The sequence below is a fragment of the Rousettus aegyptiacus genome, unplaced genomic scaffold (genome assembly GCF_014176215.1).
Source record: "Rousettus aegyptiacus isolate mRouAeg1 unplaced genomic scaffold, mRouAeg1.p scaffold_m13_p_3, whole genome shotgun sequence".
In the NCBI taxonomy this organism is placed as follows: Eukaryota; Metazoa; Chordata; class Mammalia; order Chiroptera; family Pteropodidae; genus Rousettus; species Rousettus aegyptiacus.
Window position 1 is genome coordinate 132,725,842 of NW_023416306.1, and position 20,717 is coordinate 132,746,558.

Below are 20,717 nucleotides of genomic sequence, written 5' to 3' on the forward strand. Positions count from 1 at the left end.
GCACTTAAAAATCTCTATTTCCTAGCAGAGACACCTTTTCATTCATTCCTCAGAATAACCAGTTTTGTGCACTTCCCCATCTTTGAAAATAATTAAAAAGGGTCAGACTGTAGTTAAAAAAAAAAAAAAAACTACTCCAGCGTCAATTAATAAACATCCCAACCTTACTAAGGCTGTAAATGATCAATGCTGACCATACTTGGATGATTCCAGAGATAATCTTGTTTGGAAAGTAGAAATGAGTGAATTTAAATGCCAAGGGAATATAGTACCTGTTTTAGGATAACGAAATGAATCTGCTCTCCTTGTTTCCAACATAGGGGATGTGACATGAATAATCTCCACCTCGGATTCATCATTTTCTTCATACAAAATTCTAAGAATTTTGCTGCCACTAGGAGCTTAAAAGGAATTTAAATGTTAAAAATTTAGAAGAATTATTCCAGAAAGTAATCATAACTGACCATTCCTCTAGTATTATATTTCCCACTGTGAAAAATAATTTATATTTAAAATATGGTGCCTTTAATGTATGAAAATATCACTAGTCATTGCAGTACCAAGGTGAGTTACTGCTAAGCCATTTTTACTGGCTAAAGGATACTCTTTTAAATAAGGAAAACAGATGTAAAGGACTTCGGTCCTTGCATACCTTAAAATGCATTCCTTATTGAAAAATAAATTATTTAATTATATTCCTATTATTTCCTATAATAAAATAAATACTATTTATATAGTCTTTTTTTAATGGTTTCTCTAATCATATCAAAATTTTGCTCTAACAAATAGACTTATGATAAAATATTTTACATATTAAATGTCCAAATCTAAGACATGGCTTAAAAATAATTATTTTTCATGGTCCCTTAGTGAAGTGTTCAGAATGCTAGCCATAGTCCATTAGTGGATCATGAAATCTATTAATGGATCATAAATGGCACTTAAAAAATACAACAAAGAATATATATGAGTACATTATATATAAGGATAAGTACTACTTAATGAAATTTATTTTCAGTTTTATACCTACTGTATAAGTACAGTGTATTAGGCTAGAATGTAAAGCAAATTTCTAACTAGGTCATGGTCTACATGTTTGAAAGCCATTGCTTTACAGAAGGGTTTCTCAGGCAGTAAAATACTTGCAAATTCACCAAGGAAAAGGGATTTGTGCCCTTTCTTCTGATCCATTCATACACTACTTCGGCCATCTGTTCATGCAGACTCTCTCATCAATCCTACAACTCATTTAGGTGTGCTATTTTTTATTTTGCCACCACTGTTGCCACTAACATTACCAAAAACAGCTTCTAGATGAAAAACTGGCAAGGTTAGTTGAAGGATCTGAGCCACTAAACCACAATACAATTGTTTTTATTAGAATTCATTATGGTGGGATACAGCCTGTATATTCTAAATAATTACTGATAGAATCCAACCTTCATCACTTCTGAATTTCCTATTCAGGATTTAGAATCTGTGCATTTAAACTAATTGGGAGTTGAATCTCATAGTATTTTAATTGACCTATATTATTGTGAACTCCCTTACTGGTTTCAGCTTCTGGACACCACCAATAGCCAGAGTATCTATCAAATTCTTCTTGAAGAACAAAGGTAGCAACTCCGGCTGATCTGGGATCTTCTTCCATGTTGGCTAGCTCTAGACAAATTGAAAAGGCAAAATTATCACAGGAAGTTCTCTATCTTTTCATAGGTACAAAGCAGAATGATTCAGTTTGTTCTGAAAGGAAGCTGTAGTATAGTGATGAGCTCTGGAGCCAAATAGACTAAATTCAAACCTTGGCTCCATTATTTACTGACTGACCTTGTACGAATCACCCCATTTCAATTCACTGAGGTGTTCCAATGGTAAATGGGATTAAGAATCTACCTTTTATAGTTATGAAGATTCATAATTATGAGTTAATTTACATGAAGCACTTAGAACAAAGCCTGAATCACAGTATGTGATCCATAAATGTTATAATTTTCCCATTTAGTTAGAACCACAGAAAAAAAAAATATATACGTAAAGAGTCATACTGATTTGTAACTCTCCTACACAGAGAAGTACATTTTTAGACCTAGAATGGGTTTTACAGATAATGTAATTAACCGTTCCTCTTCCTTCCTCTGCCTCTCATTCAATTAGAGCAACTCAGCTTTGATTTGATTCACACTTAAGGTTCCAGCAAATAGTTTAAAGATAACTTTTGCATTAAAAACAAAATAAAATCAGAGTAATTATATAAGATTTCATGACACGAAGAAATGCTTACAACGTACCTAAATTAAGGAAAAGCATATTATTAAATGTTATGTATACTGTGATTCCATTTATAAAAATGCTATACAAATATGTATTTTAAAAAGTATTGGGATATAAACTAAAATGTGGTTGTCTCCAAATAGTGAGACTATGGACAAGCTTTTTAAAAAAGCTGAGTTATAATTTACAAAAACTTAAGTGTACCTTTTATTTTTGAAAGATGCATATACTTTTATAACCATACCCTGTCAAGACAGAATACTAACAGTTCAGAATGTTTTCTCATGCCTCTTCCCAGCCAAGGTACATTTCTGCCCAGAAGTTTCCACTGATAAGATTTCTATCACCATAAGTTAGTTTTGCATATTCTAGAATTTCATATAAATTAAATCATACAGTATATATTTTGTGTGTCTGCTTTTGAGATTCATCAAAGTTTTGGCTATTATGAAGAAAGATGCTATAATTATTCTTGTTTAAGAATCTTTGTGGATGTAGGTTTTTATTTCTCTTGAATAGAGACCTAGGAGTGGAATGGCTGGGAGTTATATGTTTAACTTTATGATAAACTGCTACAAAGTTTTCCAAAGCATTTGTATTATGTTATATTCTTACTAGCAATGTATTAAAGTTCCTCTCCAACATTTGGTGTTCTTCATCCTTTTCACTTTAGCCAGTCTATTGGGTGTGTAGTAGTAATATCTCATAGTGATTTTAATGTTATAGGCAAGTTTTAATGTATTATTACTGTTTATCGATATTTTCTTATTGTCTGATATGAATGTGCAGTCTGAACCAATAATCCCTTACTCAAAAATTTTGAGTCTAGAAGTGCTTGCAACTCGGAATTTGGGGGATTTTTCATATATTATACATCTACCATATAATTATGTACCATATCCAGCAGGGTAATCAAATACCCTGTAATCAAATACACCAATATTTTTGCAGCAAACATACGAATTGGCACAGTAAGTAGGATTAAGATTATAAATATCCTCAGGTCAGTTCAGGTCACTTTTGCCACCAAAAGAGTTTTATCATCAAGCTAAAGAAAACTAAGCTCATTTTTCAGTTTTATTTTTTATTTTTTAAAATTTTAGAATCAATGATATAGCCCAAACCAGTGCTCTTATATTTTGTTCTCCTTTAGATGTGAGAATTGGTATCATTCATTTGTATCTCTCTATCACTTACTACAGATCTCAATTATTACGAGTTATTTATTACATGAATAAATTGTATCATCTTGTTCTCCCAGTAAGATATGTCATTTGAGAGTAGAGGCTGGTATTATATTACTTTTAAATTTCTTCATTATATTAGGCAGAGAATACATACATATACACACTGATTGACTAAACAAATCTAAAAGTTGACTTTCTCTTGAAAACCTATTGTGAATAGGGGAATAAGAGTGATGATGCTCATTCTCTACTTATCATTCTATCTAAACACTTACATAATATTTACTATATTCCTAAACACTGTCCTAAACACTTCACAAATATTAACTCATTACAATCTCATAACAACCCTATGATGGTATGCTATTAAACTTTTTTTAACATGCTTTTTATTATTTTCTTATTTCAAAGTAATATGCAGTAACCCTCCATCTTGAGCAAAAAACTTAATTAACCTTTTTATAGATACAGAAACAAAAAGGTAAGTTAAATAACTTACTTAAAGTCACGGAGCTAAGAAATAGTAGATGTGGGACTCAAACTGAATAGTCTGGCTCTAGATTGTGTTTTTAACTACTACATTAATCCTGAAAACAATATACCACACACCTATATGTACAGAAAAGAAAATAATAAAAACACTATTGCAGCATTTTGCAGGGTTTCAGTGCTTTCTACTTTAAATTCTGCCAATCTCCACAATAATCCTGCATGGAAAACAATTATACAGAAAAAAAATAGTCTAAAAAAATGCCTTAATTCTATAGTTTCCTTGAGATATTCAATTCTTATTCAATTTTGCATCCTTAGTTCCAGCCACATTGCCTGACACACAGGTACTTAGAATTTTTATTGACTGAATAGCTAGAACAGGTTTCTTGACTCCTAATCAAGAAATCTTTGTGGTCCCAGCTTCAAGTACAATAACTAGTATATAGTGAGTGTTCAAAGCTTGTTGAAAGCACGAAAAAATTGCAAAGATTTCCAACCCAGATTTACTATCGACCTGATCTTTCTACTGTCATTGGTAGCTGTTCTGATTCCAACCCCAAATGGAGACCCAATTAACACCAAAATACATACTTTTTACTTAAAAATTTCCCCAGTCCACTCCCTTTTCTCTATCCTATGTTCTAGTATTAGGCCATAAAACCTGGATAGTTGCAATAGTCAAGCTTTGATGTCTAGTCTTGTGCTTCTCAAATGTAAGTTTTACAAAATACTGAGAATAATTTATCTACAACATGACTCTGACCACAACACTCAACTGCTGGAATGTATCAATGGACCCCCACATCATGATAAAGACCATGTTCATTTATGTGAGATAGTCTACTCTTGTTCTGGCTTTTCTCATCTGCCAGCTTTATTTTCCCTACTTCTTGACTCATACTTATACTTTAGGACCACCAGACTACTTATAACTCTTTACACACCATGGTGCCTTCGGCATCTAGATCTTTCTCAAGTGACCCCCTCACCTGGAGTGTACCTGCTAATGTGTAGTCATTGTTTGAGAGCAGATTAGGTGTCATCTCTTTTGGGGAGCCTTTCCTGATCACTAATCTTCATTGGTGCTCTCATGACACCCACCCTATGTTTGCTTCTTATCATTCTGTTTTGTTATTTGTTTATATAGTTTCCTTGAGGGCCAGAGCTTTGTCTTATTCAATTCCGTATCTTTAGTTCCTGCCACATTGCCTGGCAGACAGGAACTTAATGTATTTTTGTTGACCGACTGAATAGTTAGAACAGATTTCTTGACTCCCCATTCAATGGTTTAACAATGTAAATTGTTCAAGAAAAAGCTTCTCCTACAATACTGATTATCCTGATGAAAATCTGCGGTCAATACACTCATTCTAGAATAATTTATTAAGAAAGATGCTCAATAAATCATCTTTGTGAACATTAAATTAAGCAAAAGTTGGACAAATCAATTTTTAGAATGGCCATCCTTCATTACGGAGTTTATTCTTAAGTTCTATGTCAGATGTTCAAAGAAAAAGCAGTACACTATTTCCCATCTTTCAACTGTATAAAAGCTTTAGAGAAAAACACCCACATTTTTTCTATGCTTTCAGGAGTGTTTACTATTATTATGGTCACTTCAAAAAAAATTAAATACTTCCACAATACACAGTTCTACAAAGTTTTGTTTTTTTCTATTATGACAAAATAACTAAGTAAGGTCTCCAAAAAAGGGAGAAAAAAATTTCAGACAGTTTTTACAGTATTAGGTTTTTCTGCTTGTTTCTCAAAAACAAGATTTATTTTTTAAATTAAAATTTTGTTTTAATGAGAACAATTTTGGGGAAATTTTGGCAGTTTTATTCGGCTAGAAGAACAATCATGTCAGAGGTACTACTGTTGTGCTGTCTGTTAATGAACATTAAAACAAGCAGCATTACACAGGTGGTGCGTATCACTTACCCTTTCTACTTTTTTCTTTGTTAACTTTAAAGATTTGAATTTAAAATATATAGATCACCCAGCTTTCTTCAATTTCAAAATGTAAGTAAAAAAAATTGCATTTGAAAAGTACTTCTCAGGAAAGTAGAATTGGAGAACTACACATTACCATTGTGCACATAAGTGAGCCTCCTTTCTTCTCTGGTTACAATGTTGGAAATCCAAATATCATTGCTATGTATAAAAGCAATCCAGTCTGGATCAGCGGGGCATAATTTTGGATCCATCCGAATGTTGGGACAGCTAGTTTCCACTAAATTGGGCCGTAAGGGTTGTTGCTAGAAAAATAAACAACATTTTAGGGCAAGTATCAGGCTGATACATATATACTCATTTGCCAGCACCCTTCCTTTAAAATGAATAATAATTCCAAATAAAACGTCAACTAGGATAATTGCTCTCCAGAAAAATATACTTCCTATGCCTTCATTTATAAGAAAAGACTCATTTAAATTTTTTTTACTGTGAATTAGAAAACTAAGGGTAAGAGAAGAAATATAGACACTATAATAGCACTTCATAAATTTAGTTGGCCAAACCTGTTTAATACTTACTGTTTATTAACTACTTTTATTAAAAACTTATTTCTTGAATACTTTATTCATTAAACACTTCCAATTAATTTTGTCAACATAAAATAGTTTCTTATAAAAATGTAAGAAAAGCCACAATTCCATCAAAAGAAGAGTTCTAAGAGAACATAAAGAATTGCCTGAACTAAATCCAAACATTTAAAATCATTTATTAAAACCATTTATTAAGCTTTTGAAGGAACCAAAAAGGGATTGCTTTACGATAACATTATCCTCCCAAATCCTTCTCAGTGATTACAGTAAGTGGACATTGGCGCCCTTTACTATATCTTCCTACATAGCAAGAGTTTTTAGCATTTTAAAAATTGTATCGTTGGAAAAATTATTAACTCTTAAAATTAACACCCAAATTTCTTATCTTTATGACTAAATTTTAGTTGATAGGTAAACAGAATTTTTTGGTTTGTTTAGTCACCTTTCTGATTTGGGTACAAATAACCTTTATGACCCCAAAATAAATTAAACAAGTAGTAATACCGACTTACAGTAAATCCTTGTGGCCCTCCATCTTTTACATGATAAATTCCACTACCAGCTTGAAATAAAAATGTCCCACTTCCTTGGTGATAATCATAAGAAGCAATTCCAACTGTTCCAATGCGTTTTCTTTCTCTTAATAGCTCTTCTTCTCGAGAATACATTCCATAGTCTAGTGTTGCCTAATGCAAAAGAAAAATTTTCTGTTAGTCTTCTGAAAACTTGCTTTTTGCTTTTAGCACTGCAATTCTAGCATCTCCCAATATTATTGAGTCTACATTTTGTGTATAAGTTTGCCAGCAACTTTAAGCAGATTAATTTCAGGAGGTCTGCTGAAAAATTTTTTGGTAAAGGGTCTCTAGATGATTATTACATACATTAGAGAACAAGAATTAAGTTTCATCACCTTGGTTTGGCATTCAAGATCTTCTACATTACCTAAATATAACTCAGCAGTTTTATATGCAGTTAAGAGCAAAGACTTTGAAGTCAAATGGTTTGAATCTAGGCTTTGACTCTTGCTGGAAGTTTGACCTTGAGCAAGTAGCTTAATTTCTTTAAAAGTAATTTTCCTCATTTTCAAAATAGTAATAAATCATCTGCTTCAGCTCTGTGAAGATTTATTGGGATGAAAATATGTAAAGTGTTTAGCACAATGATCAGCACAGAGTAAGCTCTCAATAATAGCTATCATTAGTATCTTTCTACTACATCTACTAATATGCTAATAAAACTCTAGGTCAGGTTGATCATAACACTAATGTAAAACCTAATATGTGATGCTCTGCCTCCTGGCTTTGTCTCTTCCATTGTCCTTTCTATCCATCCAACTGTTAACTGATATCCAAAAACTTTAGCTCTAATTCAACCTTATCCAGGAAAGTTTTTTGATCCATTATGGTGTATTCAACTTTGAAATTTATGTAAGAGTTACTGTATCTTTAATTCATGTGGCTATGGTATTATTTTCACTTTTTTCAGTATTTCTGAGTAAAAAAAAAAAACACTTGAGAACAAAATCTGTGTTGTTTTGTTTTCCTACCTACAGCATTTGTTAAAATCTCTCTCAAAGAATATTTGTAATTAATGATTGATGATGAATTTCCCAAGATAGGAATATTACTTGATATATGTATAAAATTTAAAAAGGAACATAAAGAAAACGAGTAAGTGCTAACTTACATTACATCAACAATTTCCCTCACTAAGAGATCTTTACATTTTGAGTTTGATAAATAAGTGAAACAGACATAGTTTCTGCTATCAAGGAGTATACTTTAAAAAGAAGTCTACGTAAGTTTCTTGGCAGGAATGAATCAATCTAAAACTAAGCCAGCACACTGAATGTAAACATTCTTCAATATGGCAAATACAGGTGTATACTTGCAAATCTAAAATAATGTTATGTGGTTAAAAATGAGAAAACCTTAAAATTCTAGTAAAAATTCACTTAGTTTTTTGTATTCATTGTACCGTTTTTTAAATTAACGCTTAATTACATACATTTATACACGTGTGCTAGTTTCCCATAGGAAAAAAACTGACAAATTCAATGAACATATAATTTAATTATTCTGATCTTTTGTTTTAGATATCTCTTAAGACTGTTTCCATTGAAGCCAGAGCAATTCTGAATATATGATTATATTTTAATTTCTTCCATCTTTCTCTCCCTAAATGACACTAGACTTACCCCTGCTTAATCTGTCTTAATGCTTAGGAATCAGAACACAAATTTCAGAGCTAAGAAATTAACTTTCACAAGATAGCTCTGTATTTATAACTGTGATTATAAAACTTGTTATTTGAAATAACAAACAATACGATAAAAAGAACAGTGAAAAAGATCAATTATGGTAAACGAGGTTAGCCTTACCAGATATTAAAAAATTAAAACATGAACAAACAAAAGGAACAATGGTAGAGAACAGAAAATCTACAACAGATAGCTGATATAGAAATTAATAAGAAAAAATGGTGGCAAAAAGATGGGACTTTTAAAGTCAGTGATTACTAATTTAAAATTTAGATCAGTTGGAATTACTGCAATAGCCATACTAAAAAAATAACACTGGATCTACTTCTCACATATTCCAAATGGAATGTTAAAAATGAAACCAACTTTCACTTCTATCAAAGACTGAGTAACAGGGACCAGACTTACCTCTCATCTGAAACAACTGAGAAAATGGACAAAATATGAAATAACGTTTCTAAGACACTGGACATCAGAAACAAAGGGCAGTGATCCCTGAGAAGTGGGAAACAAATGAGGTGAGCCTTATACTTATTCCAGCTAACTGCCTTGACAGTTTCCAGATGTTGGCACAAGAAGAAAGCCAATGGGTTAAAAAAAAAAAAAATCACAAAGGAAATCAGAAAATATTTTGAAACAAAACACAATATACTAAAACTTTAAGGAATGCAGCAAAAGCAGTGCTCGGAGGGAAATTTACAAGTATAAAAGCCTATATTAAAAAAGAGATCTCAACATTTTGATGGTTGCCAGATGGGACGGGGGTTGGGAAGATGGGTGAAAAAGGGAAAGGGATTAACAAGTACCAATTGCCAGTTATCAAAACAGTCACAGAGATGGAAAGTATAGCATAGGGAATATGCTAATAATATTGTAATAACTATGTATGGTGTCAGGTGGGTACTAATTGGGGGGCTCACTTTGTAATATAAATGTCTAATCACTATGTTGTACACCTGAAACTAATATCATATTGTATGTCAACTGTAACTGAAAAAAGTTTAATTATTTTAAAAAATCTCAAATCAATGACATAACCTTCTATCTTAAGACATTAGAAAAAAAGAGAAAACTAAATCTAAAGCAAGCAGAAATAAGGAAATAATACAAATTAGGTTAAAAATAAAAAAAAATAGAGAACAGAAAAACAATAAAGCTTAAAAACATGAAAAGCTGGTTCTTCGAGAAGATTAACAAATTTGACAAATTTAGCTAGAATGAGCATAGCAACAAAAATAGAGAAGACTCAATTTACTAAAGTCAAAATGAAAGAGGATCATTATTAATAATCTTGTAGGGAAAAAGTTTTATAAAGAAATTGTATAAACAATAATATGCCAACAAGTTAGACAATGTAGATAAAATGGTTCAATTCCTAGAAACACATAAACCAGCAAAACTGACTCAAGAAAAAGAAAAGTCCCGAATTAGATGGCTTTTTTTATTAATGAGTTCCACCAAATGCTTAAAGAATTAAGTCACATCCTTCTCAAACTCTGAGAGAGAGAGAGAGAGAGAGAGACACACACACACACACACACAACCTTGGTCAGTATTACCCTGATACCAACACCCAACAAAGACATCACAAGGAAATAAAACTATAGACCAATATCCTTTATGACTATAGATGCAAAAATCCTTAATAAAATATTGGCAAACTGAATACAGCAGCATATTAAAAGAATTATAAACGACCAAAGTAGGACTTAAACCAAGAATGTGAGCTTAGTTCAACATATAAAAACCAATGTAAAACACCATATTAATACAATAACGGAAATTAATATAATAATTTTTCTATAGACATAGAAAAATCATCTGACAAAAACCAACACCCTTTCATAAAAACACTCAACGAATAGAAGGAAAATTTCTCAATCTGATTAGCAGTATCAATGAAAACTCACAGCTAATATAATTCTTAAAACTTCCAGTATAAAACTTCCAGTGAACACTGTAAGTTTTTCCCTCAAAATCAGGAAAAATAAAAGATGTCTGCTCTCATTACTATTCAACATTATACTAGAGGCTCTAGCCAGAACAATAAAGCAAGAAATAAGACACCTTCTAGGTTAGTAAGGAAGAAGGAAAACAATCTCTATTCACAGAGAAAATGACATTGTATACAGAAAATCCTGAAAGATCTAAAAAAAATCCTTAATAAAATATTGGCAAACTGAATACAGCAGCATATTAAAAGAATTATAAACGACAAAGTTATGATACATCAATATACAAATATCAGTTGCATTTCTATACATCAGCAAAGAAGGCTAAAACGAAATTAAGAAAACGCCATTTAAAATATCATCAAAAAGAATACTTAGGAATAAATTTAACCAAGTGCTAGACTTGTATATGGAACACTTCAAAACACTGTTGAAAGAAATTAAAGATGTGAATAAGTGGAAAGACAGCCCATGTCTATGGATTGGAAGACTTAAGATTATAAAGATGGCAATATACCGCAAAGTGATCTAGAGATCCAACTGCCTTTTTTGCAGATATAGATAAGCTGATCCTAATAATATTCATTTAGAATTTCAAAACGATCTTGAAAAAGAAGAATAATATTGGAGGATTCATACAAAAGTTAGTACAAAACTACATTAATCAAGACAGCATGGTACTGGCAAATGGATAGACATGTAAGCCACTGGAATAGAATTGAGAGTCCAGAAATAAATCCATACATTTATGATCAACTGACTTTCAAAATGGTGCTAAGACCATTCTATGGGGGAAAAACAGCCTTTCAACGAATGGTGCTAGGACAACTGGATTCCACATGTTAAAGAATTAATCTGGATCCCAATTTATACCATATACAAAATCAACTCAAAATGGATCAAAGACCTAAATGTAATAGCTAAAACTATAGATTTCTTATATAAGAAAACACAGATGAAAATCTGCATAACCTTGGATTAAGCAATAGTTTCTTAGCTATGACACTAAAAGCACAAGCAATCAAAGAAAAGAACAGATCGACTGGACTTTATCAAAATTTAGAACTGTGTGCATCAAAGGACACATAATAGTTGGCTAGGGCTGCTGTAATAAATGATCACAAACTTGGTGGCTAAAAACAACAGAAATGTATTCTCTCACAGTTCTGGAGGGCAGAAGCCCAGAATTAAAGTGTCAGCAGGGCGAGCCTTCCTCCAGAAGCTCTAGGGAAGAATATTTCCCTGCCTCTTCTAACTTCTGGTGGCTCCAGGGGTTCCTTGGCTTGTGGCAACTAAATTCTAATCTTTCCATCTCCACATGGCCTTCACTTTCTGTTGTCTATCTTGAATCACTCTCTCTTTTCTTTTACAAGAATGCCAATCACTGTACTTAAACCCATCCCAAATCCAGGATTATCTCATCTTGAGATCCTCAATTACATCGGCAAAGACTCTATTTCTAAACAAGGTCAAATTCAGAGATACCTTTAAGACTTGGACATATCCCTTTTGGTGGTCTCTATTCAAACAACAAGACACTATTTTTGTTGTTCTGTAAACAACAAAAACCTCCAAACTACCCAATGAAGAAATGGGCAAAGGACCCAGAATAGACATTTCTCCAAAGAAGATTTACTCATGGCCAATAAACACATTAAAAGATGCTTAATGTCACTAATCATTAGGGAAATGCAAATCAAAACCACAGTGAGCTACCACCTCATATCCAGTAAGATGGATAATATCAAAAAGCCAGGAAATAAGTGTTGGCAAGGATGTGGAGAAACTGGAAAGCTCGTGCACTGTTAGTGGAAATGTAAAATGCTGCAGCTGCTATGGAAAACAATATGGCAGTTTCTCAAAAATAGAAAAATAAAATTATCATATGGTCCAACAGTTCCTCTTCTGGGTCTGTACCTAAAAGAACTGAAAGCAGGAACATGAAAAAGATATGTATATCTATGTTCATAGCAGCATATTCACAACAGCCAAAAGGTGGAAGCAACCAAAAATTCTATTAATGGATGAATAGATAAACAAAATGTGGTATATACATACAGTGGAATATTATTCAGCCTTAAAAATGACATTCGGACATGTGCTACAACATAGATAAACCTTAAGTACATTATACTAAGTGAAATAAGCCAGCCATAAAGGATAAATACTGTATAGTTCCACTTATATGAGGTACCTAGAGTAGTCATACTCATAGGAACAGGAAGCAAAATGGTTGCCAGGGGCTGAGCGGAGGGATAATGGAAAGTCACTGTTTAATGAGTACAGGCTTAACAGCTTTGCGACAAAAAGAGTTCTGTGGATGGAAAGTGGTGATGGTTACACAACAATGTGAATGTACTCAACACCACTGATGTACACTAATGTATACTTACAAATGGTTAATTTGGTAAATTTTATATTGTGTGTATTTCAGCGCAACTTTTTAAAAATGAAGTATAAGAACTTTAGATTAAGACAAACGAACAGAATAAAGGGGAAGTCACAAAAATGCCTTAACTTCCATAAAAGAAAAACCAAAGTAATTGTGTTTAAATGTATAGATCTAAATAAATGATGACAGTACTAAACACTTACCAAAGGTAATTATGGCTGATTTTATGTGAATAAATTAATGACTACAGCACTTAAAAGAAAAAAGTAAAAAGACAATCCAAAGAATGGGAGAAAATATTTGCAAGTCACATATCTGTTAAGGGCCTAACATCCAGAATAAAGAACTCTTACAACCTCAATATTAAAAAGACCCAATTAAAAATGGGCAAAGGACCTGCATAGACATTTCTTCAAAGATATACAGTCAATGAAAACATGAAAAAATGCTTATCACTAGTCATTGGGAAATGTAAAGCAAGTGACAATGAGATAATACTTCACATTCACTAGAATGGCTTTCCTAAAAATGACAAACAAGTATTGGTGGGGATATAGAAAATTAGAACCCTCATAAATTGCTGGTAGAATATAAAATGTTGCAACTGCTGTGGAAAGCAATTTAGTAGTTCCTTACAATTTATTAAGAGTTACCGCATGACCCAGCAATTTCACTCCTAGATATATATCCAAGAGAACCAAAAACCATAAGTCTACATAAAATCTTGTATATAAATATTAAAAGCAGCATTATTTATAAAAGCCCCAAATATGAAACTTTTGTGTATGCAGTATGGGGTAAATATTTAATTATGTTTTTTAATCTTGGATCTTTGGCATCAGAGAAAGGAGATTCATATGCAAGATAAATGAGGTTAACAAAAATCCTGTAGTGCAGAATTTGAATTGGATATATCAGTCTGACCTTATATTTTATCTAAATTGATGAGTTTTCATGTTGATATTTACATTTCAAACACACACGCACGCACACATACACAAAGTATGTATTCCTAGTTTGTCTAATAAACAAACATAGAAACAATTACCAACTCAATTAATAATGAGCATCTCTAGTATTCAGATCATGGTCTTTTAATACCACCTTCCGTTTAAGGAACCAGAACTCCTTTAAGATATAGTTGATTCCAAGTGTGAGACAGGCAATGTGTAGGATGAGCATTGACTAGCAAACCAGAAAGCGAGATAGCTATCAGCAATTACCAGTCATGTCAAAAAGATTTGACATGTCACACTAAAGAGACTTCCACTAGCCAAAAATAAAACAATTTATACAATAAGAGTACCTGTAGGTGGATCAAAAGACATCAAATAGGTTTCTTCTATAAGCTTATGAAGACAGACAGACAGATACACACACACACACATACACACATCCCTCCCTGAAACCTTAATTAATCACCTATGGAGGACTGCAGGAAACAAATTATTTGAAAAATGGTAAAGGGAAAGTATCAAACATTATTCTGCCTTTCCATTGTGAAATGGATCTCAGGATAACTAAATAGTTGTTGAACAGCAGTTTCTCTTTATAGCAGTATTTCAGTTAATAAATGAAAAGGAATGATAAAATATTGCCATTTTATAAATAAATTAATGGATCTAGGCAATGATCAAAAGGTGCTATCATCACAAGAAAAGAAATAAGGCTCTATATGCCTGCCTCTTGATGGAAACTACAACATGATTTATGAAGTATTTTTTTTCAGTTGTAGTAAAATATATACAACATGAAAGCTACCACCTCATCTACTTGTAGGTATACGGTTCAGTAGTGTTAAGTATACTCAAAATATGAAACCCATCTCCGAAACTTTTTCATTTTGCAAAACTGAAACTCTATAACCAATAAACGACAACTCCCCATTTCCCCCTTCCTCTAGCCTCTGGCAACCACTAATTTTCTGTCTCTATGAAATTTGACTACTTTAGGTACCTCATATATGTGGAATTACACAGTATTTGTCCTTTGTGACTGGCTTGTTTCACTTATCATGTCTTCACAGTTCATCGATGTTGTAGTATGTGTCAGAATTTTCTTCCTTTTTAAGGCTGAATAATATTCCATTGTATGTATAAGCCATTTTGTTTATTCATTTGTCCATGGACCTTTGGGTTGCTTCCATCTTTTGGCTTCTGTGAATAATGCTGCTATGAACATGGGTGTGCAAATATCTGTTTGAAACCCTGCTTTCAATTCTTTTAATCTATGAAGTATTCTTAAAAAAAAAAAAAAAAAAAAGGAAAGCTAGGTCTAACCAAGCTTCTAGATCTAACCATTTATTTATAGTTACAGAAAATACAGGGGAACAAAGAACATATCAAATAACGCCACAGGTTACAACAACAAAATGGACCCTCTTTCATCAACAAACTACAATGGAGGAAAAAAAGGATGGAAGGAAAACTAAGAGATTAAAAGAGACTTAAGAGACTTATTAATTGATTGTAATATATGGATCTTATTTAGATCTTGATTTAAACAAATCAAGTATAAAAAAAGGAAATTTATTTAAGAAAAACTGGAACACTAAATATTTCATAAAAAATTATATTTTTAAAGATGTAATGATATTGTGGTATTGTCTAAAAAGAATTTATATCCTTTAGAGAGACATACTGACTTATTTAGGAGTGAAAACACATACCTGGGATCTGCTTCAACATAATCTGAGAAGTGGGGATAGGGACTGTGAGGGGGGACTGACAGGGCTACAATGAAATACTGATGGCCAAGATTTGATCATTTGAAACTAACTCACATGTAATTCTACTTTTGTATGATTTGAAATTTTCCATAGAGTTAAGAAAAAGAACTCTGACTCATTAATTTGCCAATTGTTCCATGAAAAAACTACTATAATTTCAATTCAATGCATTTGTCTTAGAATAAGAAATTTTTTTCTGTTTTAAAGTCACAAGCAGCATGTAAAAAGCAACATCCATTATTATAATCATTTTAGTCAGAATGATCAGTTGTCATGGAAGTAATTTTTTTAATTCCTAAGAGAAACATCATATTTTAGTAAATTTAGCCCAAATACAATGTTCATTAAGAAAATGCTCAACATAAAAATAAATGAGAACCAAAAACGCAAACAATCACACCCAAACTATTGTCTTGTTCTTGGGATGTTCTCAACTATTTACATTTAGTCTAAAAATAAAATACTGGGGAAAAAAAAAAAAACACCTAAGCTTTCATTTTCTGTAAATTGAATTATACTATTTGGAAACAAAAACTGAACTTAGTACCTTTACTTAACCCTTAACATTAGTAATGTTATTAAGTATTAGAACCACAAATTGAATTTAAAGATTGAAATAGAAAGCTTTCTGGAAATAAATATTATTTTTTTCATGTGAACAACTCCTCCCCCAAAATGTGAAAACTATGTAAATAGGAAATTTACAGATGGAAAAGGCAGTTAAATAGGGAGAAGGTAGTTTTAAAAAATCTGGATTATGATATCTTAGTTTCAGATATTGAGAATTAAATGAAAATTATAGGTTATAAATGCAAAAACATAAAAATGTTTTAATTCCTTTTGATTCACATCTATTTCAAATATAAAACCTCAATTAAATTTTTGAAAATTTATTTCTGCGGTATCTGAAAACATACACCAAACCACAATAACAACAATGTCTAATACTACCTGAAAAAGATCCAAAAGAGGCTTCCAAGAGAGCATTAAGACCGCTGCTTTGTTGATGGTTTTGGGAATTTCAGAATAAAACAGTGTATTTTCTCTGTTCTCACCAGACATAGCTATAAAAGAAAACAATCGTTTTTGTCTTTTTTAAAAATAGTAATCTACTACAGTCATAGTAATAAGTATATAATGCCTTTTATGTACTAGAAAATTTTGTACTCTATGGAATCTGTAGGAGATACACATGCCATATGCCATGGAAATTTTCTTCAATAAAACTCGGGCTTCACGGAAATGTGCTCAGGTTTCATTTTCATATTCAGATCTTAGTCTCTCTCAAAACATACTTAAAATTGTTAGTCTTTTACAAGTTGGCAGTAGACTCGGGAAATTCCAAATAAGCATGCTTTGTGACAACTTCAGATTACTAAATTTCTTTTCCTGAATCATTAAAGTACTTATTCAGAAATATACACAGGTCTAACTAAATTCTACTTTTTCTTCATTTTAAATGTCTTACAACTGTAATTACTAATAAATTTCAAATGAAAGTGTACGCATATTAAACATAGAATCTGATTTGCTAAAAATATCTTTGGCTTTTATTGGGGAAGGGTGAAAGATGAGATCTCTATAGTCAGTAGAAGCCTGGTCTATTCTGTGAAAATTATGCAATAACAATGGGAAGATCACAGTAATGCAGAATGAGCTATATGCAAGAGAGAATAGAAATGGTTTTGAAAATGTGAACCAAAGAAAACTTAAAGTAAAACAAAGCCCTTCTACTCCAAAAGGCACACGAAAGGTATCATTTCCAAAAAAGCTAGGAGAAAGTTAAGGATGGACAAAATAAATCACACAGAACAAGAAACTCTCTCCCAATTGGAATAGATCTTCAGCCTAGTGTTTCTGACACTGGCAGGGAAGGATGTTTGTGGAAGGGTATGGTAACTTCCATGCTAACCCTTGCAAAGGCTGGAGATGAGCCCCCAAATACACACATCTTCCTTCATCCCTTTATGTTCCTAAACTTTTTTTAAACCTTTCTTGGTTTGTGCTGCATTTTGGAGTAAAAAGTTAGGTATCAGTTGACATTTACTTCAGCACTTGCTTTTGTCATAAATCTATTTTATATATTCCAGAGTTACTTTGTTACAGAATTCTTAAGACTGAAGTCATCTATTCATACCATTGCATAATTTTACAAAATGTGATCACATTCTCCTTTAGCCTTCTCCTTTTAGGAGCCTTCAGTCCTCAAATATGAAAAACCTGGTTTCTCTATTATCCTCAAAAAAGAGTCATTCATTCCCCACAATCATTTCAGAGGCCTCTCTTGAAACTGTTCCTTGTTCCATAATGTCTTCCTTGGCTTCATCTATGACTAATAAAAATCTCCAAGACAGTCTATGTACACACACCAGTTCTTTGTAAGAGCAAAAAAGGCCTTTCCCATTCTTTCCTGATGACACACTGTTCGAAGTACATTAAATTTTTTAAAACAATGGATTTATATGGAGAAAAAAAATTTAATTCGGATGATATAAAAGACTTGAACAAATGAAAAAGCATAAACTTTCTTGATAAGCTCAACATTTTAAATTGTCAACTTTCCCTAATTTTATCTATGAATGTAATTTAAATGGTATAAACAGAATTGGAAGGAAGGTGGCTATACAAACTAATTTTAAGTTCTCTAGAAAAACAAGTAAACAAAAATAGTCTAGAAAAGTATAAAAAAGAGTGATAAAGGATGACGAGTGCTATCAAACAGTAAAACATATAGAGCTATAATGATAATAACAACAGCAGCAGCAGCGGCATAGTATTGGTACTTGATTTGATAGATGAATGGAACAAAACAGAACGTCTAAAATAAATAAAGATTTTAAAAAATATAATCTTAGAATTGGGAAAGCCTTTCTAAATAGGATGCAAAATTACAGAAAAATAAAAATTTAACTATCAAAAAATACAAAAATCACAAATTTCTACATGGCAAAAGAACTAAAGGCAAAAGACAAATTAAACCTCAGGAGAAAATACCACAATGGATTAGTTCCCTCGTTACACCCCCCAAAATGCCTTGAGTCAATAAGAAAAATACCCACAACTTAATAAAAAATAGAAAATGATTATAAATGAGTCACAGAAAAGGAAATACGAATTTTTTTTAAGTATGTGAAAAAATACTCAATCTCATTCATAAGAGAAATAAAAATATTACAGTGAAATATGGAGATGTAACATACAGTATAGCATGGTGACTATAGTTAATATTGTATTGCACATTTCAAAGTCACTAAGAGAGAGAGTAGATCTTAAAAATTCCCATCACAAGAAAAAAAAAATGTTCTTGTTACCTATGTAAGGAGACAAATGTTAACTAGACTTATGGTGATCATCTTGCAATGTATATAAAAATTGAATCATTATGTTGTATACCTGAAATTAATGTTATATGTATTTTTTAAATTATATCTCAATTTAAAAAGTAGTAATTAAAAAAATTACAATGAAAGACTGCTGTTCACTAATCAGATTGATAAAGATTAAAAAGTTTGATTATTTGCTATTGGTAATGTGGAGAAATAGATATAGATACAGTGTTGATAATATAAACTCTGTAAGTTCATTGGAGGGGCAATTCAGCAATATTAATCAAAATTCAGAATATAAGACCTGTCCTAGCAATTTCACTCTTTGGAATTAGTCCTATGAGTAAATTCACATATAGATGGAATGATCTAATATACTGATATTTGCTACCTCATCTCTTGTAACAGCAAAACAGAAAATCTTACTGCCCATTATTAGAGGTCTGGTTAAGTAAAATATGGCACAATTATATAATGGAATATTCTGGAGTTGTTAAAAAAGAATTAATCTGTAATCACTGATGTGGACTCCAGAAGAGATTCTCTCTTAAAAAATATACATACGTACATACACGAGAAAGGTGAGGAAACCTATGTTTAAAAATTTAATAAACAGAAAAGCAAACCAGTGGTGTAATATATTTAATTTAGACAGAACTGAAATCTGGAGTGAATGGGCTCAGGAATAAGAGACCAAAACCAGCCTTGGTTTAAAAAAATGAAAGCAGCAGCTGTCAAGAGTGAGAACAAACTAATGATCTAATTGTGTTACTAATCTGACCATTCCTAAGGAAAGGCATTTTGAACTGGCTTTAGGAAGAAGTAATTTCTGGCATCTATGACTTTGAAAATAGTATCATGATCAATTCATGATTTGTTATCAGTAAGTAAAAAAAAGTTAATGGGACAAACCAAAATTAAAAGTGTACCCAAACTAAAATCTTCAAAGCAGTTTATTTTCCTTTAACGGAACCATCACTGATTCATTTATTTATTCTCCAAAATTTGAGTGCCAATTGTATCTAGCCATTAATTTTGAATTAAGAAAGAATTTCCTCTCAGAAAGTGTGACTTCATACTCACCAAGGTAATAGATCCTGTCCGAATGAGGCCCATCTGGATCATTCCTCTTCACAAACATAAAATCATGTGGTGCCTTAGCCATCATGTAGCCATGATATTTTCTGGTATCAGCAAGCAGCTTTTTAAGCTGACTCCAGGAATATCGCTCAACATAGAACGGCTCCAATTTAGGCCGATCCTGTGATTCAATATTCTCCTCACACTCTGCAGTTTCAAAGATCTCAACACCCAGCTGTTCTGTTTCCATCGCTGCTGCCATGTTGCATTTTCCTAGAAAAATAAAGCAAATGAAGTTGTTCACAGGCCTGCCTTCTCTTAAAATGATTAGAATGACAGCCTGATAGGGACCTCCACCCCCTAAGGAGGCAAGAAAAAAAGCACAGATGCAATGAAACCCAGTAAGAAAAGTAGAGCTCCCCCTTCTTCATGTTGTTTAAAAATGAGTTTTTAAAAAATTGAGGTCATGTCTATTTCACAGTG

General features: G+C 32.1%; 1 protein-coding gene across 7 annotated transcripts in view; it reads right to left on the reverse strand.

The window, feature by feature from the left end:
- Nucleotides 1-20,717, reverse strand: part of DPP8 (dipeptidyl peptidase 8) — a 50,736-nt gene that overhangs the window by 26,078 nt on the left and 3,941 nt on the right. For 5 of the 7 annotated variants that reach the window (XR_004956246.1, XM_016141030.2, XM_036238820.1 and 2 more), the window contains 6 exons: nt 20,238-20,507; nt 16,780-16,892; nt 7,009-7,182; nt 6,040-6,208; nt 1,552-1,662; nt 273-401 (listed from right to left, as the gene is read on the reverse strand). Coding sequence is in view for 6 of the 7 variants with exons in the window: in XM_036238820.1 (XP_036094713.1) it covers nt 273-401; nt 1,552-1,662; nt 6,040-6,208; nt 7,009-7,182; nt 16,780-16,892; nt 20,238-20,507 (966 nt within the window). In the remaining variant the exon portion in view is untranslated. Of the gene's footprint in view, nt 1-272; nt 402-1,551; nt 1,663-6,039; nt 6,209-7,008; nt 7,183-15,056; nt 15,257-16,779; nt 16,893-20,237; nt 20,508-20,717 lie in introns of those variants that run through there. The other 2 variants (XM_036238822.1, XM_036238821.1) reach the window with 2 other exon arrangements.